This window comes from Phytophthora sojae (assembly GCF_000149755.1).
Source record: "Phytophthora sojae unplaced genomic scaffold PHYSOscaffold_1, whole genome shotgun sequence".
NCBI lineage: Eukaryota > Oomycota > Peronosporomycetes > Peronosporales > Peronosporaceae > Phytophthora > Phytophthora sojae.
This window is the reverse complement of record NW_009258115.1, coordinates 11,601,575-11,627,224: the sequence shown is the minus strand read 5'-3', so window position 1 is coordinate 11,627,224 and position 25,650 is coordinate 11,601,575. Positions and strand designations below refer to the sequence as shown.

Genomic DNA, 25,650 nt, shown 5'->3' with positions numbered 1-25,650 from the left:
CATCATTTCGTTTGAAACCGTCTCATATGCGAAATCCCAATGTCGTATAATACGACATAGCTCAATTAACAATAGCGTTAGCCTCGAAACGAGATTGCTATACTTTAATCAAGTGTATTGTCGTCAGCAAAAGTATAAACAAGAGAGGTAAAAATCAGAATTGAACAAAAACCCGGATATGGAGCTGTCATCAGAGATGTGTTGTGCATAAGTGAGAGGTAAACGTTTTGATTGGCTAAATATTGATGATTTGACGATTAGAGTCTTGCTGTCATCTACACTACACGACAAAAAGATATGGACACCACCAAAAGTGGCTGTAACTTCGTCATTTTTTATCGTTTTAAGGTGCGGTTTGGACTTGAGTTGCAAAACACGCTGATAAAGATCTGCACGCTACTAACACGCGCGCTTTTGCGCTTCTTCAGGTAGCTCACATACAAATCACTGGTTCTGCCCAGGTGACAAAACTTATGGACAGCTAATCCCCATACAAAATGCTATATTAACCAAAACCCCTTACAAATGATACAACTTGGACTTTGTATGGGGCGACAAAGGAACCAGCCTCACGGCGATACTCGCGACGTTAGACAAAGATCTGATGGCATTATCGTGTACTAGAAGGTGTGTTTAGTAACCTGTAATAAATACATCGACCATCGCACAAAACTGAGCAAGTAGTAAGCGACTGAAATTTCGAGTGGTGGCTACCTTGCATTATCTGATGATTTGCGAGGCACGTTCAGTTGCATCCTAGTTAGTGCCAATTTGTAGCTCTGTATGCTGCTATCTCTTGGATATACGATTGTCTTCTCCATTTTAAACTGTTGGTCGATGATATATGGCTCAGTACTAAGGTAGAGTGGAGAAATCATGGGTTCCAATGTCGCCCCATACAAAGTCCAAGTTGTATCATTTGTAAGGGGTTTTGGTTAATATAGCATTTTGTATGGGGATTAGCTGTCCATAAGTTTTGTCACCTGGGCAGAACCAGTGATTTGTATGTGAGCTACCTGAAGAAGCGCAAAAGCGCGCGTGTTAGTAGCGTGCATATTTTTATCAGCGTGTTCTGCAACTCTAGTCCAAACCGCACCTTACAACGATAAAAAATGACGAAGTTACAGCCACTTTTGGTGGTGTCCATATCTTTTTGTCGTGGAGTGTATCAACATCGCGAAAGCTGGACGTTTTGTGTATTGTACCAATCCTATGAGGACGCGTTACTTTTACCAAACCGTACAGTGGCTTCACCACGAATCTGTGGCAGCACTACAAAGCTCGCGAAAACACCCAGCAGTGCCGTGAATACACCATAGATTTGCTATATGTGTGTGTGCTATGCAAGCACACAAGACAGGGGCGCAGCGTATCGCACCGTACGCATATGGGCAGGCTTATGTGACTGACGGACGCCACAAACAAGCAAATGAGAGGGTGGGATGACGAACGGCATACATACACTGTGGAGCGCCGAGTTGAGCACGTTAAGCGCGATGGCACCTCGCAAGCCTTGGAGCGAAATTGCCGTCTACGTCACTGAAGCTGAAGGAATCGATATTCTCGAGAACATGAAGTCGTATCAGATCCACAGGAGCGATCCAGTCATGTGCACTATCTGCGCCTACAGCGGAGACCAAGACATGCGCTATCCACTGCTCAAGTTCGTATCTACCACGTGTGCTTTAGCTCTGTCGCAGGCGTGCCCTTGGCGCGGCAATCTACTGGTGTGCCTGAAAACACGCAGGACTACAATCCTAGAACAAGAAGAGCATTTCAGCCAGGCCTCCTCCCCAAAGCGGCTCAAGCTAAGCAGCGCCCAGAAGCAATTCTGTCGAGAGCTGACGGAGGAACGTTTGAGGCCCATGCGTATCCGGCACGCCCTGTCCAGGCAGTTTGGTGTAGCGCTGGATTTGTTGCCGAGTCTAACGACAGTGCAAAACTACGTCAACAACTACTCGCGGTCGATGCTGAACAATCATGATCGCGTTGATGACATCAGAAAGTGGATCGGGGACAGAGCTTACACTGGTGAAGAGCCAATGACGCAGCCATTTACATTTTCGTGGGAGATCGACATGCATGGGAGACCGCTTGTTGGTGATGGATCCGACGAGAACCCGTTTTTGGTGGGCATCTCTTCAAAGGCGATGATGTTTCGACTGGCGGCCCCACCCGACAGTTTCATCCTGCACATTGACGCAACTTACAAGCTTAATCGGCTTGAGTACCCAGTCGTGGTTGTCGGCATTTCGGATCAGTCTCGCGGGTTTCATTTGGTGGCTCTCTTCATTGTTTCTCAAGAAGTCCAAGAGATCTATGAATCTGCTCTACGCGCGCTGGACCGACTGTTTACATGGATAACCGGGCAAAAGCTAGTGGTTTACTTCTCCATGGTAGACGCGGACCAAGCGCAATACAACGCGCTCAACGCCGTATTCGGAACAAACGCTCAGTTCAAGTGTCTGATGTGCTTTTTCACGTCATGAAGAAGGTACATGAGGCACTACGCGGCATACCCGGGGAACTGTGTGCTAAAGCAATCAAAGACATCTATGATCTACACTTTGCAACGAACGAGACCGAATTTGCGTGGATGCGGGAGAATGTGTTGCAGTCGTGGTCGGGGCAACCGCTACTAAAATGATTCGCGTCATACATTAAGGCACAGTGGTTGTATGGGCGATTCAGCAATTGGCAAAATTTTTCGACCGCCAGTGGATTCGCAACAACAAACAACCCCGTTGAGACGTTTAACAGCGTCTTGAAAAGAGACTACACGATGAGGCGGCGTTTAACGATGAGCACCCTGTTACGAGAACTAAGTGAATGTTGCCATCACGACTCCGGAAACCTGCGCCCCTTCCTCTATACGATCATTCCGGCGGCTGCTTTGGTGCGGCGAGCAAAGGGAATGGCTCGTGGAAACTTACTACAAGTTTGGAATCTGCCGAGTGCAGTGTACATTACTCAGGAAGGGCGGTTCGTTGTGAATGTGCTGTCGTGGCCAGCCTCTCGTGTGCAAGTCAATCCGACCAAGCGTAGTGAAATCGGCATTGCTGTTTCGGCTCAAATGGGGTCGAACTACGCACGAAGGGAAGTGCTCAACCAACCTTTGACAGGATGGCTAGTTGATCTTCAAGCAAGATGGTGCCCTTGCAAGTTCTGGTTTGTATTTGGGGCCTGCGTGCACATCATACATGCGCTTCACGTTACTGGACGAGTTGATTGCGAAGGCAGACAAGTGCTGGTGAGCCGAAAGCGTAAGCAGCCTGGTATAGCGACAGGGTCCGTCGGTCGGCCTCAGTTCGTTGGACCCGCGCTCACTTGGTAGTTAGCCCCAATCATCACAGTGATCTTCAAGGACCAGACAGAGTAGGTTGCGTAGTCACTTCAGAAGCGCGACAACGAGTGGAACACAATGATATACTTCATGTTCGCATTGCACGAATATTGTGTCTGAGGGACACAGAGATATTCTTCAGTATTCTCTTCTGCGCAACGGTGTATCTTGGACTTAAATAGTATTCGATCAGCGTTTACGGTACTTGGGCTCGTGGGATAGCACCGAATTTGCTCAAATCGTACCGTGACCATATCCTAGTATACCGTAAATGCTAAATTAGTATCGTATGACATCATCTATTACCTGTGGTGATATCACAGTTGATTTCGTAGGTATTGACCATTCATTTCGTATACTGTCAGCTCTATCTTGTCACTTACACTTTGTCCGCAAAGATGCAAGGTCGATTTTGGATTTTCTGCAGACTCCAAGGAGACGCAAAGGCCCAAGCTTATTCATGGTCCCGGAAAGACATGGCCCCGACCGCACGTACAGCCAATGACGAAAAGTTTTTGCGCACTCAGTCCGGTAAGACAATGCGTGGACGATACTGGCAGTCTTCGAGAGATGGGAGTTTGATCAACAAGCAGGAAGATGAATATCCAAGGGATGAAGTCGACCTGTTGGTATGATGCCTACGCCGAACCGAATTGGAAATATGCGGTGCGCCAGACTCCAAAATCCTGGATATCTTTATGAATAGTACAAGAACCGTATTGCCGTGGCGCGGCATCAACGCAAGAGAGACCGACTTTGGTCGCAAAGGCAGGAACGCGCGGAGGCTCATAACAAACATTTGCTGACCCACCAAGACGATTTCCGGAGTCTCGTATCCTCGCGTAACACAACCTCGGCTGAAAGGGCGCAGGGGGAAAGCGTGTAGTTTCCTTTTGACAGCGGAGTTGCACGCAAGCTAAAGATCAGCTAGTTTTACAAAACAATCACAACGTGAAAGCTACAGGGTGCGACCTTTGAAGTTGTATAGTTCCTTGTCTCAAAAGGTATATACGCTACTTTAAACGTTAACGTAACTTCATCTCTGGATACGAGGTGTGGTTTCAACTTGTCCGCGTACACCAGGAACCTTCTTCAGGGCATCTATAATAGGTTCTATGCAATTAAAGTTGCTGTTCTCCTCACTGATTCTAGGTCGTGGATCACAACTAAACATACATTTAAATACGAGCTTTACCATCAAGTGATTTAACGCAGTCTTTGCATTGCTACTCTTCAACACTACCTCCGCGGCACTCGTCACTCTTACACGAGCATGCAAACCATAAATCACCATAATCCACAGTGATCTCTTCATCTGGGGATATTTCCTGCTCCGGCATCTCTAAAACCGCCACATTTTTGCGATTGTAGACTTCGTAGAAGTTGCAATTAGGCTTGCAGGCGTGATTCATGAATCTAGATATAGCTCTACAATTTTTGGCGTCAATGTAAACTCTCTTCCCCTTGATTGACCGCTTGTTCAACTTCAGAACGTAGTCGCTGGTTCGCACCTTATCCTTATTGAAATCGTGCGTAGTCATCACACCGGAGTACTCGCCAATGACGGTATGGCTGGAAAAGAACCGTGTTGCAAATACCCCAACACCTCTACTCGTTTTTCGCAGCTCCAACCCATGCGGAAGTTCGCGGAGTCGGTTTCCGGAAAACAAACCAACAAGACAATTATTTGGCGCGCAGAAGATGTCCGTTCTGGAATTCGGGCAAACGTAAGCCTCGCAACTCCCCTCGCACCCACACCAGTCAACGGCACCTTCGTCCCTGAATCTGATGTCCTTTGAAGTTTTGACGTGCGGTACCCACTGGATATAATCAGGCCATGGAACCATGATGTCGCGTTCCAGTTCGTAGTCGATATCGATTTTACGTTCACAGCCGCTATTAGCATTGTCCGCACTGCCGTACGGTTCATCTCCTTCGTGGCTTTCCTCTCGACAGTCACAAACAGCACAATCGAAGCTATCATCGCGCGGTTCTGAACATTCGAAGCTGTCTTCGCGTGGTTCAGTCGAAAGGTTATCACCGCCCCGCCCATTATGTTCTGACACGCTTGAGACCAAGTCGATTACTCCGTTCATTTTCCCAGACGTATCATTATCAACCTTACTTTTGTCACCACAGTCTTCATCTTGCACTTCATCGTATTCATCATTATGCCGATCACTAAGCCCTCCTCCGCGCACTTCATTATACCCTTCATCGCACGCTATCCCGCTGCCTTCGTCTCCAAATTCACCGTAGTCTTTGTCTCGGACGTTACCGTTCTCCTACTCCAAAACTGAATGCTCCTCTCCACGTTTACGTGGGGACTCGAGTACTGAGCCGGACGACATTGACATCAAGTCAATTACACTATGCTCATACGCACGTTCATCGAGGCCAGTAGCGCCGTATGTAGGCGCGCAATATGGCTTGTCATCCGAGCCTTGCATCTCGAAGCCGTCGGATATGTTGCCGTCCGATCGGGCATCCGGCGACACCGACTCAATTGATCCTGTGGGTAGTGACAGGAGGGTCCCCGTTGGAACACCAAGGACAAGCGGTTCCCCACCATATCCCAGGTCTTCGCCGTGGAAGTGAACCTCAGCTTCGTTTAGTCGCTTGTCTTCAGTCTTCGGTACCCGCTGGACTCAAGGCCCGCTATTGCCGTGCATCGACTCGCTCAACTTGCGTGGTAAAATCGCTTTAGCGACCCTGTAGATCTGCTTTGAGTCTCGAACAGCACCCCGACGACTTGCGCGCCATTTGATGCGGCTTTTTGGTACGTGGTAGCTTGTCCGAGTAGTCCGTCTCTTGTGGAGGCGAACGTCCGCTTCGTCGTAGGTGACTATAGATGTAACTTCGACACCTTCAGCTGCTGCTGCAACACAGAACCCTTTCATTTTGTTGTATGACTAAGTCTCGCCAATCAATCCGGTCACTACTGCCGTTGGTGTCGGCGGTGTCGCTTTTACCGACGGTCTCGTCGGCCTTCGCCGTTATCGGCGGCGTCGATGTTGCTACTACCGTCAGCGGCCTTGGTGTTCTCGCTGCCGTCGGCGGCCTCGGAGGGAGTTGTGGGGATCTGGCGGCCACAGTCGTTTGTCGTCTAAAACGGGAGGGCAGCTCTAAGTTTAAATTTCCTACTGTAATATATACTATGCAAGAAGAATTTGCTAACGTAGACAAACTTTCACAGTTCGTCTTCGACGCGTCTTTCGTGCCGTGATGCCGAAGAAAGCCAGACCGACGAGCGCACGCTGCACACGTCTTTGGCAAGCCTTTTCTCTGTCTTTGGTGTTGGCGAAATGGTGTTGGTCAGATAGTAACAGGTGAAACTAACATTTTATCCAATCCTATTGATCCACCATCTGGGATTAGTATGCACTCGTTCTACGTTCAATGTCGTAAGATACAGCGTACTCCGCGTCGTTTTCGACCCTTGTGCCCCCAGAGATCTCTACAATCTTATATTTCTGGCGGGACTTCTCTTGTTACGGACAGGTCTTGCCTTTACAAAATCGTAGTTATTTTTTTACGTCGTAAGTTACGACATAAAGTACCGTAGATTATGTGTTTCGGAGCCTCAATCTTGGGAACCAAGGGATTAAATCCACACTCGACTTCGAGATCCCACCAGTGCCTTGCTTTTTTAGCGAATGCGCCCCCCCCCTAACGTCGTTTTTTTTTTGCTCATGTTTTTAGGGTGTTCCTTAACACAGGTCCTCTGGATTGAGAAGGACCAAAACTGTCGTTTGGTAGGGTGTTTTCGGGTAGACATAAGTGCGGTAAGTCGCCAAATCATAATACAAATATATATCTAGATAGCTAGGAGTCTATCTAGACGCATGACGCTACGTGAACGGTGCTCAAGACAGCATTATTCGCAAGAACTTTGCCCAACCACTTCACCCCCGCGTAGGTGGCCGCAAGTCCTAAGCATGGTCTTGAAGTGCCTGATATGTATATAACAGTGGACGAACCACAAAAATTTGGCACACTAGTACAAATATCTGTTCTCTTTCTACCCGATCATGTACCAAAGCAATGACAATTTAGGGAATCACAGTGATTTTAGCTACCTTATTTGCATTCCAAGCGCTTGCATACCCATGAATAGTGAAATAAAAGCTCTTTCACGCCCGTTATGCATTTCCGCTGTATATACACCTGGCCTACATTCCTTCTAAGTAAAGAGGGTTGGTGATAAACCACCAGCAGCCACAGTATGGGAAGTGAGGTTCCGCCACGCTACCCCCCCCCCCCCCCCAGGAGCTCCTCCCACCCGCATGGGGATCTCGTCGGTGCTCCTCCTAGAGCAAGCCTCAAGCGTATATCGACGAGCATGGCTGTGTACGTACCGCTGAAAGTTTAGAATGGACCACGCTGAGCATAAGTATGGTCGAATTTTGTCAAGTAGTTTTTATTCCACGGCGATTGGCCGAGAACAATTCTCTAGATTTATTTTTCCGGCGATGGGTAAACGATGCAAATAGAGATAGGACCCAGATGGATGGATACTTAATGTAAGGAGTTTATTATTAATACATGTTTATTGCTCACACTTCTCAAAACAACAAGATGTACACCACCATCAACAAGAAGTTTCTCGCCATGGCCCATGCCAACATCGCGGCTGACCCGAAGCTCGCTGGTCTGTGGCTTCCGGGAAAACCGTCAAGATGCATGCGGAGACGTAGGCACGCTCCCTGCACGACTTGGAGCGGGCGGCGAAAAAAATTCTACTCGCACCGCGTCGCCTCACGAAGCGTGAGGTGACGAAGAAGACCTTGGTCCTGGCAGGGCTGGCGCTACCGTCTAAGCCAGCCCCTGGCTCAGCCTACCCGTGAAAGAATTGTTGCGCACGACGAGAACGAAAAGGGCGGCTGCGTGGCTACGGTCCACTGGGAGGAACGCATGAGCTTATGCGGTCTCTACCGACCTCGGTACGCAAAGCATACTGGAAGGAGTGTGTTGACCAAGGCAGCGCTTTCGAAAAGAGGTATGTGCAGGCGGAGGCTGAGGAAAACAATTACAAGAAAGAGCAGTAGCTGCAGGTAGCTTTATAATAAAGTTACGAGTGCTCCAACATGGAATGAGGTTACTCTGATATTCTATAATTATACCGTAATATACTGATTCAGTGCGACACAGTGTTAATTAATAGCCGAGCCCAGCTGTCTTGATACGCAATTTTGATTGACTGAAAGGTCCTTAGACGCCTCTATAATCTAATAACGGTGAATAAAATGGCCTTGCTAGTGGAAAACCGGTGTCGCACTGAAACCGTTTTTTACGGTATATTTAACTTGAAAGTTCATGTCTTCCGTCTTTATTATTCAAACAACGATTGTTTTTTTTATCGACTCGAGCCTAGCGTTGACTCCCCATTCCCAGTCATAATTTGAACCAAATGCAAATACAGATTCGATCAAGTCGGTGATGACGGTAATTATATACATTTTGGCACCGTCATGATGACGCAGGTCCGTTGCAGTTTCGACCGACCATTCAATCATCGAGTGTGTTTCTGGACATTAGATTGAGTTAGAAGCATTAGGTACAGAGATTGTGGCGACTTCAGGTGCTGGCACCGCGCGCGAATAGCACTAGGGACGAAGGGGGCATCCCCACACCAAACGAATGATCTCGACCCCCTCCCCGCTAGGAGCACCACCCACCCGAAAGGGATCTCGGCTCTGCTCCACCCAGAGCCAGCTGCATGCGCGTTCACTCCAAATACGTACCGGAGTAGTCTGAGCATATGGGCCTATTCAGAGTTGGAGACCTCAATAGAAGAAGAATGATGATTTGTTTTTTTACATGACTTGGTTGGCTTAGAAAAATGGTTTAGATTTCTGAAAAATGGTTTTGGTTTCTTTATGGATAAATGATGCAAATAGAGATAGAACCGAGATGGATGGATGGATGGATGGATGGATGGATGGATGGATGGATGGATGGATGAATGAATGTATGTAAATGTGTGGAATTTAATGTTTTCGCGGTGCAAGTAGTTTTTGTCCTTTTGCACGATTATCAAAATAAGTAAAAAAATAGGCGCAGAATTTAGTTTTATATTATCCGTCCATACACTATGTAACCATGCCAAAACAGTGCCGTGAATTCACAAAGAGATGAAAATATGATCTTTTGAAAATTAATCACTAAGCTTGTATACTATAAATTATCGATGTGGCTTGCGAAAGGGATAATACCGGTCTGTTGTTCACTCTTTCACCATTCAGCGACATCTATAACACTACGCGTTTGATCGCTCTTGTCCACGGCACCATTGCGACCAACCCCCAGCTCGCTGGCATATGACTTCGGCAGTCACCTGGCCATCATGGAATATATTATCACGCGCCGTGTGTTCACGATGAATGCTCCAAACAACCAAGCTACACCCTTTACCGCGTCATCCTCGATCACCTTTTCTGCGCCATCTTGTCAGCATCCGGCGACGTCTTGAGGTCCACCGAGAAGGGGCTCAATCCCGAGAATCCATATGTGCTCTTTTTTCACACTCGCGACACATCGCCTTCTTGAACGCGCTTCCGAAATCAAACGAGGAATCCACGTCCAATCGCTGGTAATACAACATCGACACAGACGCCGGATCTTTGATTTAAACGATCCCCCTTACGCCCTTGCAATCCTTGCACATACCACCCCTCACATTTGGATTCTCGGATTCGCATTTGGCATGGGCGCTGTGTAGCTTACCAGGAACCTTGGTCAGCTTGCTCAAAATATTCCGGAAGTCTTGCATCGCTCACGTTTTCGCCACTTCTATTTGCAGACCACGTTTCACTTTTCGATCCGAGCCTCCAGAAGGGCCACGCTCCACAGTGCAAACCAGAGCCCCCCCCCCCCCCGATCCATGTCTTCAACTTTATCCATGTTATTACTCACCACGGCCAGTGTTGGCTTTTTACGTACCTTTTTACTTAATTTAAGTGGAAACGCCTGTAAAAATGTAAAAAAAACCTGGAAACAGTTGGATATATCAGATCTTTGGATTCCAGTGTCCCGAGTCGGGAGTCCCGACATGCAGCGGTGTGACAGCGCCCATATTGATCTTGCGGGGCATACGCCGGCGAGCGTGAATGGGGCGACCTTCAGGACAGTGCGTATGCTGCGGTGACGAGCGTGAGTGCAGCGGTTTTCATGGTGGTCGGGGGATTTTAAGATCAAGTTCGAGAGCATACCCCGTGGCAGCGTCGGCGGATGGATCGGTCCCATTGGCTCGTCCGGGAGATCGAGCTCAAGAAGCGTGTCCCCGACGGCTTTATGGTGCTGAAGGGCACGGTTTCAACGTTATGCCTCACGTGTGCGGGTAAGCACGTGGTCAACTCGGGCGCCGTCCTGCTGTACTTCTCGCATAGCGATACCCGCCACAACCGCACCATGCCTGTGACGCGTGCGGCGTTGCTGACCGTCCCTGAGGTTCTGCATTAACTCGAACAAGATGCTTTTGCGCAGCAACGACACCCTAAATTCGCCCACATAGCCACGACGGTCCCCAAGCACCCAAGCAGGTACGGTGACGCCCTGCTGCTCTTTCTATGGTTTAAGTACTGGTGTGCACGTTGATGAAGGCAAGCCCCTGTTGGTGCTGAAAGCAAGCGACGGATGTGTCATGCAGCTGGAGGTGTGCTTGTCAGTGCTATGATAGAGGCTGCTGACCTGCGCAGTGAGATGTTTTGTCAACTAAGTGCGCCAAAGCCAAGCAATCGCGGCCGAGCGTCTGGGGTTGCATGAAAGAAGAATTCGAGCGAGTCATATCGATAAAACAAGCTAGTCAGCGGCTATGGTGCTTCATGAGCGACCCGAGAGATTCCAAGCGCCATGGACCTGCTGCACGTCTGCGCCGAGGAGCGCTGCTTCGCCAGCAGCTTGGCAACCGTGTTGTACCAGACTTCTACATGGACGTGGGTGCACATCCAGCATCTAGGACTCTCCTGCGACCCGGTCTGGCCTGCGCCAACGTGGCCGACGACATCTTCTACCAAGGCTGATAGATACGGAGAGGCAGCTTAACGGCCACGCAGACAAAGGCACCACGGTAAACCAGGAGCGTGAATGCTGTGGGCATGCGTCGCTCATGAAAGATGGCGCAAGGAATATGTGCGTAGCAGCTCTGACCCAGCCAAGTTGAAGCACAGCGACGGAGACCCAGCACGTACACGGCTTTGAGCGTACAAGGTAAGTGACGTATATGGTCTGAGGCCTCACCCCAAGCAAATATCTGCGTTTCTGACAGCGTCAATCCTATATATGCTTCCCATCCCAGATTGGGGTGGGTAAGGACAAATTAACAGACGCGGACCCTATCCATGTACCTAAAAATAAAATTTCTGGAGAAACCTCGAAATCGACTCCTGTCACAGACTTGCGCAGAAGCTGAGATGAATACCATTGAAAAGACTGTGCGATTCTAAGCAGAACGAAGGTGCTTACAGTTTCTTATATGCCCTAGACCGTGACGAATGACAGTGCAAAGATTGCGATCCATGCGTAATTTACTGTGACCTTTGAATGTTCGAAAGTTATTTTCGTAGATTACTATCGATATGCTGGACCCTTAACTACACGTGTACCGGGTTACCGGCCCTCTACAGAGTCTAAGGTGATTCACCCACTCGATTTGATATAGAGATCTGTACCCCCCCTCCCCTCCCCCGCCCCCGTCCCCGTCCCCAAGTTTATGATCGTTGTGTACGCTTGGTGCTGACACATGAGGTGGCCCTACGGAATGAAAGGCTGTTCCACGACAGCAAACGGAATAAGACAACACACCAACGAATCAATTATTCATCAAACTGACACCACCGCTCGCCTAATACAGAACAACGAATCAAGTTTCCTTACATCCGGTGTTGATCATCCATTAGCAGTGGAACCGAAGACAAACGATTACCAAACTCACTGGAAAACAATTCTGGAGCTGCAAGTGCTGCTGTCACTTTTTTCAAACCACTGCATATATGGTGTCGATAGAGTTAGAATTATGCCTGGGCGTTAGAAGTTCGATACACAATGGAAACAGGACAAATACACTTTTTACTTGCAGTCGGACGAAAGCCCGCTATCGATAAGTAAAGTCTCACTATCTCAATCTTGACCTACTAAAGATATTTGTAAACAAGAAATGTCTGCATTCAGCACCGGGGTCCCAGTCGCCTGATTCACCATATTGAGTGTCTTGAATCCGTCGGGCCGTCAGTGACTTCATGGATTTTGAAGGCATGTATGTATCTGGTCCAATAGCCTCGACCAAGGTGACAGTAGTCATGCATTCCCGGACAGGCTCGCTGCCTTCATAAGTTCTCGCAACAACTTTGAGGGGGTGGTCACTCTTTGTTGCAATCAGTGATCGTGGAAGTCATAGTTCAAATAGCGCTGCAGGTAGCGTTAGTTAAATTGAGTAGTAGTGGGACCAGGCATGTACTTACCTAGTATTTTTCTCGGCTTGCGCAGATAGTGATTGGATGCCCTGTTTGGGGCTCAGCTTTACTGTCGCCCTCGCGCGAAGAGCTGGTTTTGGCCGAGGAGACGGCTTTGCGGTAACTTTTCTGGATTTGTTGCCCTTACTTTTCTTGACGATCGACGGTTGCTTTTGCTTAGATTGTTTTTTTACCTTATGTGTCAGCGTTGAAAGCTTGGCTCGTATCTCGTTTTCGCCAGGCAAGTTGGGTCGACGAGGACATTTTCGTGATAGCACCTCTAGCATGCGCGCAGGGCCGAGCTTATTACCAGCATCATTCTCGCCCTGCTGAAACATTTCTTCAACCTCGCCTTTATAAAGATTCATGTATTTTGGGCCGTACATAAAACCTTTTTTAGGCCGCTTTGCCCAGCCGCGACACAATTCTTTTTTCGCACGAGCACCACGCATGCACTCTTGCGCAACCGAAATAAGCTTTGCCGCCAAGTCCAGTGGTTTCACAATTTCTTCGTAGTCTCCTCCACATTGTAATCCAATAAGGCAACGCTTAGCGTAAGACCGTATATCCCTCTCGGAACAGGAAATACTGCTAGGGTTGCTTGACAATACTCGGCGCGGGCGACGGCTTGTATACGGCCGTAGCTTAAAATTATTATATCTGGTGACACGGATTTCAGTGGTAATTCCTGTGGTATGGCTCGACCTGGAAAGATTAACTCTTCGACTACCGGGCCCCTCTCTTATGGACATATATTCTAGACCACAATTTGACCAATTTTGGCCGATAGGACTGTTCATATCTCGTAATGTTGTACGATACTCGTACGTTCATTGTGTGACTATAGTTTTGTGTGTGAGGTTGTACAGAGCTGTGTGGATGTAGTCTTTCGTGGATCAAAAGCATGATTTGCGAGGAATGCCATGAAGATCCATGCGAGTGGGAGCGATACGGAAGCGAGCTTAGTGAAGGCAGGAGCCGCCTTCTCCACAGAGTCCCCCATCCTAGGCGCCTCAACAAAACATTGTATCAGCTCTACTGCTATCTGACGTATGGTCGACTTGACGCCAACCCAACAAATGAACTCCCCCTATGCATCCGAAGCAATCTGTCACGCTCACGCTCACGAAGGTGCGTATTCACGTAAGAATATTTTTTTATATTTATTACACTGATAAATAGTTTTTACGTTTGTCACCAGCGAGCGCGCATTCACGTGAGGACCTGACAAAGCAGTGAATTAGGGGCCGCTAATGTCCACTACCAACAAATCCGAGGCCATTCAAGCACCACAAGACGCCCACAGTACGATTACTACGAATTCCAACACGTAAAATTACATATAATTTTGCATAAAATTCTCTACCATCATCTCTGTGGTATGTCTGGCACATGCTCGTGCCCGTACACCTCACCGTCGTCACGGAGCCGTCCACGCAGTGTAACACTCCGTCCGCCGTTGCCTTCTCGGCCACAAACAGCGCGCAGCACTCGAAAGTGCCGGCATCGCCATACCGGTAGTCGGCATGGAGCTTATCGACGTCGAGAGCATCGCGGTGGCAGACTCCGGCATCGGTACGTGTCCGCCGTCTCGGATACGACGACTCCATGGACTCTGCCCCCCCCCCCTCCCACCATCGTCACGATCTCTTTTTCCGTCGTCATCATCACGGAGTTGCCGGGGGGGAGACGACGGCGTGCGCCTGGTCAAGCGCACCAGCGCCCGCCGCCTTAAACAAGCTGATCGCCAGCGCACTGGCCGTCGGTGTGATGCTGAACTGCGTAGCCGGTGGCTCCCTGGCAGCCTCCTGCGTCGGCGACGTCTCCGCCGTCTTGGGCTTGACACTACGCTGGTCTCCTCCTCTACCATCGCCGCTGCTATCACCTCCTTCTTCTCCTCCTCCTCCGTCGCGCTCAACACTGCCACCTCGAGGAAGCCGATCACCGCCACAAGGGCGGTCTCAACTCAACAAACTAGTGGACATCGGTGGCGGGCATACTGTCTCATCTACAGTACAGTACAGTACTACTATTATTTTTATTTTTATTGAGTGGTAACTTTTAGTATTGAGCTCACCGGCTGGGCTTATACTGTATTTTTGTGTGTGTATTTGTTAGTGGTTTGGATGCACATAAATCACTTCCATCTGGACATTATCTGGTACACTAGCGGAGCATCACGGTCGCTGCGCTCATGTTGCTTTAGGGGTCGACCCCCAAAACTATGCTGACCACAGAGTTTTGGACGACGTCCCCACTTGAGGAATTTGAGCACAAAGCCGCTTGCAAATTCTAGCGCTTTATTTCCCCTTTCACGCTCCCCGATTTGCTGGCTATTTTGCAAACAACAGAAGTACCATTCATACGTTGTTATAAACGGTAGACTGATACACCTGACCTGTGGTTCGAATGCCAGAACACTTGTATTTTACTTACTTAGGTAAGTGTAATAGCAGAATGTGCACACTGGCACAACGAAAAGTGAATAAGGGGTTAACTTTCGATGTTTCAGTTTCGTGGTGTGTTCATTTTCAGAGTGAAAATACGAGCGAATTATTCCAGTAACCTTTCGCGATCCATGTTGAAATTCTTCCTCCAGATGTCACCTACACCCAGCCGCAATGGCCAATGTTGCTGCCGCGACTATGACATGCACGGCTGTTCAAAGCTGTTAGTCTGCACGCGTAGGTAGATAACCTCATGCACGTTGAGCGCAATAAGGAAACATATATAGTGAACGATAACTAGCTCAAAATAATGTAGTTGAGCCCGATACCGTACCATCACACATGCATGTAGGGTAGCTGTGACGCCCGAGATCGACCCAACAGAACTGTAATTGAGTGGGCTAATGCATTTACTTAGTCGAACATCTTTTCATAAGCAACGCAATGAATGAATTAACGCAGACTGGAAAGGAGCAAATAGTCGGCGCCTTTAGCGTGCAGGAAGGACTTGGAGCTGTCTGATTTCTTCCAAGCGAAGTAGCAGGCGAGCTCGAACGGGCCAAAAAAGAGCCATTGTTGCTACCAAGAAGCACCGACACGGACTCCGGCTCGTACACCCCAGCTCATCGTCTAGCTCATCATCCAGCTCGTCATCCGCGCATAGCCTTCAATGTAATTTAGAGAAGTTGCTGCTCGGTAGTACCCGGTCGTCAGCATGCAAAGCTGCTTGCTACTTGGCGTAGCGTTGGCGCTTCCTTGAGGCTCTGCTTGTTGATGCTTGGACTCTTTGTTGTGCGCTGGTCAAGCGATCCCGAAGAGCCGCATACTTCTTACCAACGGCCGCAGAGCGACCCTTCTTACGACAGCATAAGGTTTGAAAGGCAAATAGGCTTAATAAAGGGTCCTTAGAGGGTCCAAATAAGGGTAAAATGTCACGTTTAAGTCTATTTCTGATGTCCTCCATACTAACGGTCGAATTTGCTGTTTCATAACTTCGACCCTCTAGTTTTATGACATCTAGAGATAGTGACGTCGGTTCAACTCAGAAAAATCCGTGCCGATACCACCTTCCGATAATCATCCAAATGTTGTTTAACCGAGGCATTTTTTTCATTTTTTGGTCTCCGTGTGAGCGATTCTTAATTGTGACCCTAACCCATTCGCAGAATTAATGTAAAAAGTAAAGCGGAGTGTATATAAGAGACGTAAAAACTCCATAAAACGGAGTCTCATGATTATAGGGGGGACTTCGTCCCCAATAAGCATTTCAAATCAGCCACTGTTCGCAGTTTTAGCCAATCAAATTAGATATTTTGCTTTGGTATGAACAGCACCATGTCCAGAAGGGCTTTGGCTTCGGGCGGTTGGCAAAGCGTTAATCGGGCTATCAACGAAGCTCTCATTATCTCCCATAACCAGATCATCGCGCTCAGTTTCATTACCGCTATCACTGTCTGAATCGCTATCAGCAGCGAAATACGGTGCCGCATCGCCAATCACATCTTCAAGTCTCAAATCGGCGAGGTCTGCTGCCTGTCCACCAATGTCTTCGTGGTCTTTTGCGTTGACATCTTGATAAATCTCCGTATCACCAGTCAAAACATACCTTCCGGTGACTGGAAAGGCGGTTACCTGAGTACCGTCACCAACACCAGAGTACTCGTATATCTTGAATTTCAAAGCCGGCCAGGATTTCACATCCAAGTCTTGAGCACTGCAGTCCAATGCTACAGGATCAAACCTGATGTCGTTCAACCGTGAGCAAAGTTTGCTCAAGGATCGTGCAATCGGCTCAACACATCGGCTTAAACTCTCCAACTTTTCTCTATCATACTCCACAAGCTCAGCTATACAGTTAGGGCTACCCCCATCGGCGTCCAATGCAGTGATAACTTCGGCCGGTGTTGTGCAGTTGTGGTCTTGACGAGCCCAATTCTCCACCTTACGCGCAGTAGCGAAGTGGGTGTCAGGCATGCACTTACCGTCTTGCGTCTCCGTGTGCAAAAATCGAAGTACTTGAATGCCGTGCGCAGCACCAAGCAGGGGCAGCAATAGCGTCACGAATGAGTTCTGATAGCATGCAGCATTGTCTGACTGGATAAAATCAAACGTTCTGTGGAGAGATCCTAAGACGCCTTCAATCAACCCAGCAACAGCTTCCTTATTCTGCTTGTTGTCTGCATTTGAAATTTGATCCAAATAGACTGTCGTCCCCCGTGAATCACCACTAGCAACATCATAGGTCCAATAGTGAATCTGTGCACCATGCCATGATAATGCTCTTTTACCATAGTGGTCAACCGTTTTTTCGCGAAAGTAAACAGGCTCCATCTTCATCTTATAATCAATGATGACAAGCGTATCATCAGAATATTTTTGCTCGATGCACCTCTCTCTGATTTTGTCCACAGTTTCCTGGTGAGCGCGCTGTTGATATCTGCCACCCTCATTATGTGACCCAGGTAGAGCTCCATTTTCTAGAAGGCATCGTTAAGAACATCTAACGTAGTGGGGTCAGGCTCCGTGGATTCTATTTGCTATCAACGGTCATCGAATATGATGCCCAATGCGTCACACGGTCGACACGAAACGTAGCGCCTGGTTTCGCTGGGCACCGTGAAATTATCACTCACCGTCTTGTCGGTCGTTTCTAAGGCGAACCGAATCAAATGGCTGGGACATGTGCCTTCGTGGAACCAATTATCACGTTCGAACGCTGCGCTACCTCCATATTTAAGCCACTCGCGTAAGATATTAAGTCTTCGGACTTGTTTCAGGAAGTAAATCAGAAACTATGCGCCTGAGAAGGTCGAAATGGCATTTACGAGAAAGCCAGTCACGTAGTTCACAACGGTTCGAGGCTGGCTGGTTGCATGAGTCAGGATCGAAGCCAGTCGATAGAATGTCCGACGGAGTACTTTGCCCTGAGGACAGTCGCTGGTCATGTACGCATCGTACATAGTTTTTACTGTTTTGCGCCGCTGGATTGCAGGTACTGCGTGAACCTCGCTGTCAAGCCTAATATTTTTGTCCCCCACGAAAGAAACGAAACGTTGTCCATTAATAGTATATACCGAACAGCTTCATCAACCATTTGTCTATCGAACTTTTGTCACGAGTACTTCGTTACATCCAATGCGCCCTCATCCAAAAGTATGTCGAAATCATTCCTTCCAGATGAATACGACCGGAGACCAATTGAAAACCCCTCAACGTCGATGCTAATGTTGCGTAGCTGTTGAAGTGAATATGAATCGCACAGCAATGCACGAATACTCCGGAATTCGAGAGATCCCGTGCGGGGCTTCGTTAATGCTTGCATCGACGTCACTAGTATATCATCGCTTGAGGAAGAAATAGAATTCATCCAATCCAAAAAGAGCGCAAGAACTCCGTAGCTGCTACCGATCCACAAATTATCTCTGCAATACTTTGTAACAATCGCAGAGCTACATTCAACGCCACCGTGCTCCGTGGAGCTTCGTGGGGCTGATTCGCACCCGTAGGTAACCAAAACGACGGCGCTGAGCGGTCTTTGGCAGCAGGCATGCGACTAAACACTGCTTCCGGAACAGAAATAAAATGATAGCATACCTCGAACGGTTGTCACAACTGGCAGCACGGGCGATGGCGATAATTGCGGTGCACTCGCATACATACTGGTAGTGCTTTTTGTACAAGAAAGTCGCAGCCGGGGCGTCCTCGGTGGAGTCACGACCATATCAGCTCCAATCAAAGGTACTCCAAAGTTTCGGCCATCCAATTCAGAGCGTTCAGTCCGAAAATGCAGTTCTCCACGTCTGCCGCCATCCATGGAGTTCAAGCCGTGAGCAAGAGTGACTGGTGATACCAGTTCCCGACCTTCACAATTTACTTGACCTCTCAACCTGGTGCCTATGCCCGCAGCACCTTTTTGATTGACGACATCCTTCTTACCATTCAATGCACCATGATCTTCGATAGATTTACCACCAGGAGCTATCTCTAGCCGACGTATGTCGTTCTCTTTCGATGTACAGCTCACGGGCGACCCCACTTGCTCGCGATGTGCACCTTCTCGTGCTGCTACATGTGTGGCTAGAGCACCCAAGTCCAAAGATCGTAGCACGCGGCGGGCGCGTTTCGCCGAAGCTGCATCCATCGCTTGTTTCATCTCGAGATATTTGGCATGCTATACGGCTGCCAGATATTCCGTTAGCCATAATCGCTTCTCGTTCAGAGCGTACTCCAGACACACCAACGCCTACATGCGATTCCTGCATCAGTACATGTTATTAGTCAACTGTGGTCTGGGGAATATATGAAAGAGGAACATTACTATACAGTTTGTAGCCGCTTATCGTGATCATCACCGTCACATACCTCCTCGAAACTATCAGGAGGCTTGCCACAGCGATTCTTCCGCTTGTTGGCACAAGCGAGTGCCTAGCGGCTACCCGCCGGCATAGCTCAATCCGGGGCAGAATCTCGTGACACGGATCAATTTCAGTGTGACCTTTGAAAGGTCACCTTTCAGACCCTTGCTAAGAAAACTCTACCATAAAGCTGGACTATAGATATGAGTATGGTACGATCATCGGTAGCCTCGCCACGGGGGAACGGGTGGTGCTCTCATGCCGTTCCTCATTAATTACCCTCATTAGATGTTAACCCCTTCAACCCGAAGGATTTTGAGGGTGATCTAAGCTGTATATACATCATGATTGTATCTAGAAGTTTGTAAACTCGAGGTTGCGGCGGGAAGGCGGAGAACAAGGCGGTGACGCAGACACTACGTAAAGCTATTCCAACGCTGTATTGGATGTGCTACCTACGGTATATACAGCGCCATTAAGCTGTATAAGCATGTACTCGCACTACTCTTGCACAACGATGGCACGATTCCTCCCGCATGTTCAGTACAGAACACGAGGCTCAAACTCTAAAAGCTGCATCTATGCTGATACTTTTTTTTGAAAATATGAGCGCAGACGATGCGAGAGGGGCCTATACAGAAATCAAGTAGCTCCAAATGATGTACGGATGCAATCAAATGAAGCGTACCTCTAACCTGCATACAAAACTCAAATGAAACAAATCAATACAGTAAGTTTCAACAAGCAATCATTGAACACCAGCTTACCCCCCCCCCCCACACGCTGCCACAAATGAGCAATCAAAAGCTACTTCTGGACGTGCGCAGCCTCACGCACCCCCCCCCCTCGCTCACGCTTCTACTCTCTCACTCACTCGAGTCGCCCGACGAAGCACGGCGGCGCTTCTTGGCTGGGGACTTGCCCAGCCGGATCTTGTTCTGTAAGAGCCTGTTCGCTACGTAGCTGGAGATGAAGACGAAAACCAAAAGTGTGACCGGATTGGTCAAAAGTTGATAACACACAACAAGACAACTAGAGATGGCACTGACTGTGAATTCGTCTCCAGCTCTTTGAGGTGGAGAGGGGCGGATCTACCTAGAGATTTACAGGGCCATGCACAACATGGGAGACGAAGATGCAATTGTCCTCGCTGCGTGCTCCGCCGTGGCACAGGCTGTGGCTTTGTATGCAGACAGTTGCGAACCAGGACCTCCTGCTGGCAAGAAGAACCGTTTTACCGTTACCACTCTGCGCTTCGAGTCGATGCTTCAATCATCAGCCTATTCAAGCTGGTTCGAGACCAATCTGCGCTGTACCAGATCCACCTTCTTCCGTATAGCTAGCTTTCTACAAGAGCATGGGGTCGCTTTTGCACAAGCTAAGGTCAAGAAGCATTCCTACGAAAAGATGGTGGCAGCGGCGCTGTATTTCCTGGGTTCAGCGGGTGGATATCGCGAGGTGGGAGCTGCAATGGGCATGGCTAGAAGCTACGTCATGGAGATCACTACCGAGGTAGACGTTAGAAGCTCCTTTCAGACGAGCCTGTGCTGCTTGCGGTGCGGCCGAGGCTTGCAGACGCTCGAGCATGCGAGATGGAGCGGGAGTAGGATCTGGCGTAGCAGACATCGCCACTGATACTTGAGCTAGCGGAACAAATGTGGACGCAGTCTCGGCGCCTTCTAGCAGCAGACCTTCATCACCGGCAGATGGTGTCAGCGAGACGAGGGGCTAGGACGCTGGCGTTTCGTCATGACGTGCGGGGGGCGCAGGAACCGAAGAGCCTTGAGCAGCGGCATGTGCCGCACGCGTGGCCGCACTGGTGAGGCGAGTCGGCATTTTCTCAAGTGGGGAGGAGAGCCATCCCATATCTGTCCTGTGATTGGCTTAAAATTTGTCTGGAGATGGATACATAGCGAACGAGCTGTAGGTGGAGATCAAGCACCATCTCCATCTCTAGTACAACGCGAACAGGCTCTAAGTGGTCAGGAATGGCGATGCCGTTCTTGTATATGGTGTGCCAGATCTCCCAGCAGCTCATCAGGACACCGTCGATAGTCTTCTTCGGCTTCATGCACAGGTACACTTGCTGGGAGTCGACGCAAGCCTTGCAGTAATATGTCGTGGTCCCGCCTAGCTTCCCATCCGTAGGCATCAAAGAGCCGATCATGCAGTTTCGCTGCACTTGCTTCGACTGCCCCGAGTGCGTTCTCCATTCGTCAATCTGCGTCGGTAAGTGCTGGGTACCTGAAGTACGTTCCGCTCTGCTCGCAGAAGCTGCAGGTGCCGCAGTAGACGCTGGAGAAGCAGTCGAGTCTAGCCATCATGTATATACAGGTTAGCGTGGGTAATGAAAAGCATAATATACAGCTCAGGAAAAGAAGACTTACCTGCTCCGAACTTGTTGTCTTCGTAAATGTCCTCGCTCTTCAAGTGAATCAGCTCCAGGTGCAGCTTGCGAATGTACTGCACGTGCGTCAGTGGTCGTGTGCCCTCGCTCGCATGGTACGCGCGGTGAACAGTGTAACCGTTGACGATTGCGAGGTCTACCAGCCCTAGAAATAGAGACTTGTAGTATTTCCGGAAGGTAACCGCACGTTGCAGGGAGTAGCGCTGGAGGCGGAGTTGATCATGGACATCAACTCCGCCCATGTACTTGTGGTAGTCCTTCACTGCCTTCGGGCGCAGCACTTCGTGCTGCTCCCCCGTCTTCTCGCGGCGCACTACGGGATCCATGGAGAGATCACTCCCCGTGCACAAGAAGAAGACGGGCTTGCTGTCCCACCAGGTGATTACCGCCATCTCCTTGACCTTCGTCGATTGCACGTATTTGTTCGTGCCACGCATAATCTCCTTCGGCCGAGTTTTCTTCTTCTCTTTGATACTTGCTGCGAACCCGATGCGGTTCGTCATGATCGTTCCTATCGTATAGAAGCCCATCAGCAGGAGCTGGATAGCGAGGACCACACTTGTGTAGAATCGATCGGTCACGACGAGCCGGAAGCCTTTGTCTTGGCCGTTCGGGAAAGCGGCTTTCAGGTTGCGTACAACTGCAGCAGGTCCCGACTTCTTGTCAATCGACTTGGAGTCGGAAATGTGTTGCTTCTTGCCCACGTAGACTTCAAACCTGTGTTATACAGCATAGAATACAGCATAGCATGTTCATAAGATGTAATATACAACCTAGCCAACTTAGTCAAACCAAAAGAAGCACGTCCATACCTGATGCAGTACGCTGAATGAGCGCAGCAAAGCATGAAAAGCTTTGTGCCCCACTTACATGGCTTGTCCTTCATGTAGACGCGGGTGGTGTTGAACGACGAGCGTGATGGAAGCATTGCTTCATCAAATGCTAAGTGGGCGGGGGGGATGTAGCCTCGTCGGAATATCCGCTGCAGCACGTGAACTACTTTGCGGATTTTCCACGCTCTGTCAGTCTTCGCCCGTGGATCGAGATTGCTGGAGAAGTGCGCGAAATCTCCATGAATCTATCGCGTTTCATGTAGTTGGTAAAGACTCCTCGGGCAATACCACCTTCATCAGCCTGCTTCCAGTGGTTAGAGATCTTCTCACGGTTTGGTTGGATGGCCCGCGCCAACAGTAGGCCGATGAAGACGCACAATTCGTGTGGCATGACTGGCTTGACGGCCATGAAACTCATGCGCACATCACTCCTCGTCCGAATTGGCGTTTCTTCGTCAGGTCTGCGGCGTTGCATCTTTTCGCGTCGCTCAATGTACGCCTCCACTCGCGATTCAAGCTGTTCATGCTTGTAGTTGTTACAGCAAACGGCAATATGCTGTCATAGAGCCACGGGCGTGAAGAAGAAGAAAAGAGCAAGTGGTGAATCTCCGCACTTCATTGCTTCTGGCGTAGGGCCCAACGGTTCATTCCTCAAGTCTGGGTAGCTATTCTCGTCACCAACGGGCTCTTACGGGGCTTGGAGGTGCTCATACACGTCCGGGTTGATCGGCTCGGACCATCCTGATGTGACGTGTGCTCGTAGATTCTCCAGGGCCTTGCCCACAACGTCGCCAGCCAGCACCTTCTCAGCTCCACCCAGCGACTCGAGAAACTTCTCTGCAAAATGGCGTTCGGAAATAGCCGCCAGGTAGTTGGGGTCTTCATCTTCAACTTCGTCTTCCTCGGCTAGGTCGTCGCAGCCGCGCTCGTCAACATCCGATTCATCTTCATCAACGAGATCGTCTTCCATAGGCTCATCACCGTAATCAAGGCCGCCGAAGTCGTCTGGGTCGTCGTCGTCTTCGACCTGGTTCAGGTCATCTTCTGAATCACTTGACATTATACTGCAGACTGTAGCACAGGTAATACAGCACATCATATACAGGGCAAGTATTGGCAATACAATACACACATCAAATACAGCATCAGCTTACCCTCAGACTGATCGGCTGCTGCATCGTAATCGATGTCTGCGGCGTTGTCCACGGCGCCATGTTCCTCGTCCGATGATCCAAACAGAGAAGTGCCGGAATATGAAGCATCCGCGGAGCGTCTTGGTCGAAGTACTCTGGACGTCGGCGGCACCAAGTGATACTCAGCTTCTTCTGCGTCGTCATCGTCGCTATCCAAGCTAGCACGACCTATTGACACATGAAATGGATGATGAGCACATGAAATGGATGATGAGCACAAACGTTGATACCAGATACAATACACAAACTTACCCCGCGAACGTTTCGCTGGTGCACTTCGCTGGCGTGGGGCTGGAGTTCCTTGGTTTGCTGCTGCCAACGCAAGAGTCGTCAAAGCAGGGCTTGCCGCATCGCTTGCAGCATCCGGAGGCGGAGTCGCCGTTTCGCCCGCAGCGTCCGGAAGCGGAGTCGCCGCTTGACCTGCTGTTGCGCGGGGAGGTGACGCCTGCGGGACTAGCACACATGCACCATCAACCTGGCAGTCTTCTTCTGGAGCTGCAGCATCACCAGCGTCAACCCATTAGTTAGATAACCGTCCACTATGATAACACAATCTTGTCAGCATACCTTTTGCAACGCATGCTGCACTCAGCGCTTGAGCGCCTTCCTTCGAATGGACTGTTAGCAGAATCAAACATAGACAAAATAGATTACATACCACGGGCCTAGTGGGCGAGAACCGCGTTCTCGCCCAAGAAGTAGTTCTTGCCCTCCGTGCCAGCCGCGCTCCCGCCTGGGGGAATGAATTTCCACCGTGTCTCGATCGAGCTAGCGGGGGGCAGTTTGTGTGTCCACCCACTCGCTTTTAGCTCCGTCCAGATGGCCTTCCACATCGTTGTCTCGCCACGCAGGATGCGGGCCGTGCGTCGCTTCTCGCGGGCTCCGGCCATTTGAGCTCTTGGCCGCTGATTTCGAAAGTGAGACTCAAAAAAGCTGCTGGCCACTCAGCACGAAGCCTGCAAGAATTAATTGGTGGTGTAGCATTTGTGTATAGTACCCTGGTAATTAAAACTCCAAAAACTTGAACATAGACGATGGTACCTTCCCGCATGCATCTATGCGCACAGTGGACAGAAACACTGATTTCACTTGACTTAGTCTTTGTATAGCCAGTGATAGAGGCAGGCTCACAAAGAGTTCCGAGCATACAATTTCCAAGTATAACAATTTCTATGCTGTATTTATACAGCTTAGATTTGAAATTTATCCTATCTGGATGATTTGCTAACACATCTTATACAGCGCGGTTTGGCTTTATACGTAATTTATGGAAGATAGATCTGCCCTGTTTGCTTTGGCAGGGCCGCGCTGTTTGCTGTGTAACTGCTCGCGCAAAGCAGACGTCACTCTGTCCACTTCGGCCCCCGTACATCGACAAGTAGTGAAAGCTGCATCTACCATTATGCGGTAGCATCATCGAGTAGCCAAGACCGCGTAGGGCGCCGAGAGCACGACGCTTTGCACCTTCATCAAGGAAGCGAGCGGTGCTGACTCAACACCGTCCTGTGTACTCAAGTATACTGTACGTGAGCTCCTGATAGCCCGGCATTTGAGAATCAATAGCATAGCGGTATTGCGCATGGTGCCCATGTAGGCTTAGCACTTAACGCAAGTTCCAAACCT

At 49.3% G+C, this 25,650-nt stretch overlaps 7 protein-coding genes across 7 annotated transcripts; 2 read left to right on the top strand and 5 right to left on the bottom strand.

Moving 5' to 3' along the window:
- Window positions 1-1,496: 1,496 nt before the first annotated feature.
- PHYSODRAFT_323584 (hypothetical protein) lies at window positions 1,497-2,489 on the top strand (the record flags this gene model as incomplete). Its single annotated transcript, XM_009519132.1, has 1 exon — window positions 1,497-2,489. One exon carries the CDS (start codon window positions 1,497-1,499, stop codon window positions 2,487-2,489), a length of 993 nt encoding a protein of 330 aa, XP_009517427.1.
- A 2,251-nt stretch (window positions 2,490-4,740) lies between these two features.
- On the bottom strand, window positions 4,741-5,109 carry PHYSODRAFT_387567 (hypothetical protein; the record flags this gene model as incomplete). Its single annotated transcript, XM_009519131.1, has 1 exon — window positions 4,741-5,109. A coding segment is annotated over one exon (369 nt), but the record flags the coding sequence as incomplete, so codon positions are not given.
- A 7,346-nt stretch (window positions 5,110-12,455) lies between these two features.
- On the bottom strand, window positions 12,456-13,592 carry PHYSODRAFT_295032 (hypothetical protein; the record flags this gene model as incomplete). The annotated part of the gene is made up of 3 exons (XM_009519130.1): window positions 12,456-12,702; window positions 12,802-12,968; window positions 13,071-13,592. The coding sequence occupies 3 exons, from the start codon at window positions 13,590-13,592 to the stop codon at window positions 12,456-12,458; spliced, it is 936 nt and encodes a 311-aa protein (XP_009517425.1).
- A 7,265-nt stretch (window positions 13,593-20,857) lies between these two features.
- Window positions 20,858-21,109, top strand: PHYSODRAFT_415542 (hypothetical protein; the record flags this gene model as incomplete). The annotated part of the gene is made up of 1 exon (XM_009519129.1): window positions 20,858-21,109. A coding segment is annotated over one exon (252 nt), but the record flags the coding sequence as incomplete, so codon positions are not given.
- A 325-nt stretch (window positions 21,110-21,434) lies between these two features.
- On the bottom strand, window positions 21,435-22,243 carry PHYSODRAFT_472628 (hypothetical protein; the record flags this gene model as incomplete). Its single annotated transcript, XM_009519128.1, has 2 exons — window positions 21,435-21,889; window positions 21,982-22,243. The coding sequence occupies 2 exons, from the start codon at window positions 22,241-22,243 to the stop codon at window positions 21,435-21,437; spliced, it is 717 nt and encodes a 238-aa protein (XP_009517423.1).
- A 754-nt stretch (window positions 22,244-22,997) lies between these two features.
- PHYSODRAFT_474069 (hypothetical protein) lies at window positions 22,998-23,387 on the bottom strand (the record flags this gene model as incomplete). The annotated part of the gene is made up of 1 exon (XM_009519127.1): window positions 22,998-23,387. A coding segment is annotated over one exon (390 nt), but the record flags the coding sequence as incomplete, so codon positions are not given.
- Window positions 23,388-23,522: 135 nt separating this feature from the next.
- On the bottom strand, window positions 23,523-24,917 carry PHYSODRAFT_295031 (hypothetical protein; the record flags this gene model as incomplete). The annotated part of the gene is made up of 5 exons (XM_009519126.1): window positions 23,523-23,905; window positions 23,989-24,195; window positions 24,280-24,522; window positions 24,595-24,645; window positions 24,827-24,917. The coding sequence occupies 5 exons, from the start codon at window positions 24,915-24,917 to the stop codon at window positions 23,523-23,525; spliced, it is 975 nt and encodes a 324-aa protein (XP_009517421.1).
- Between the last annotated feature and the right edge of the window lie 733 nt (window positions 24,918-25,650).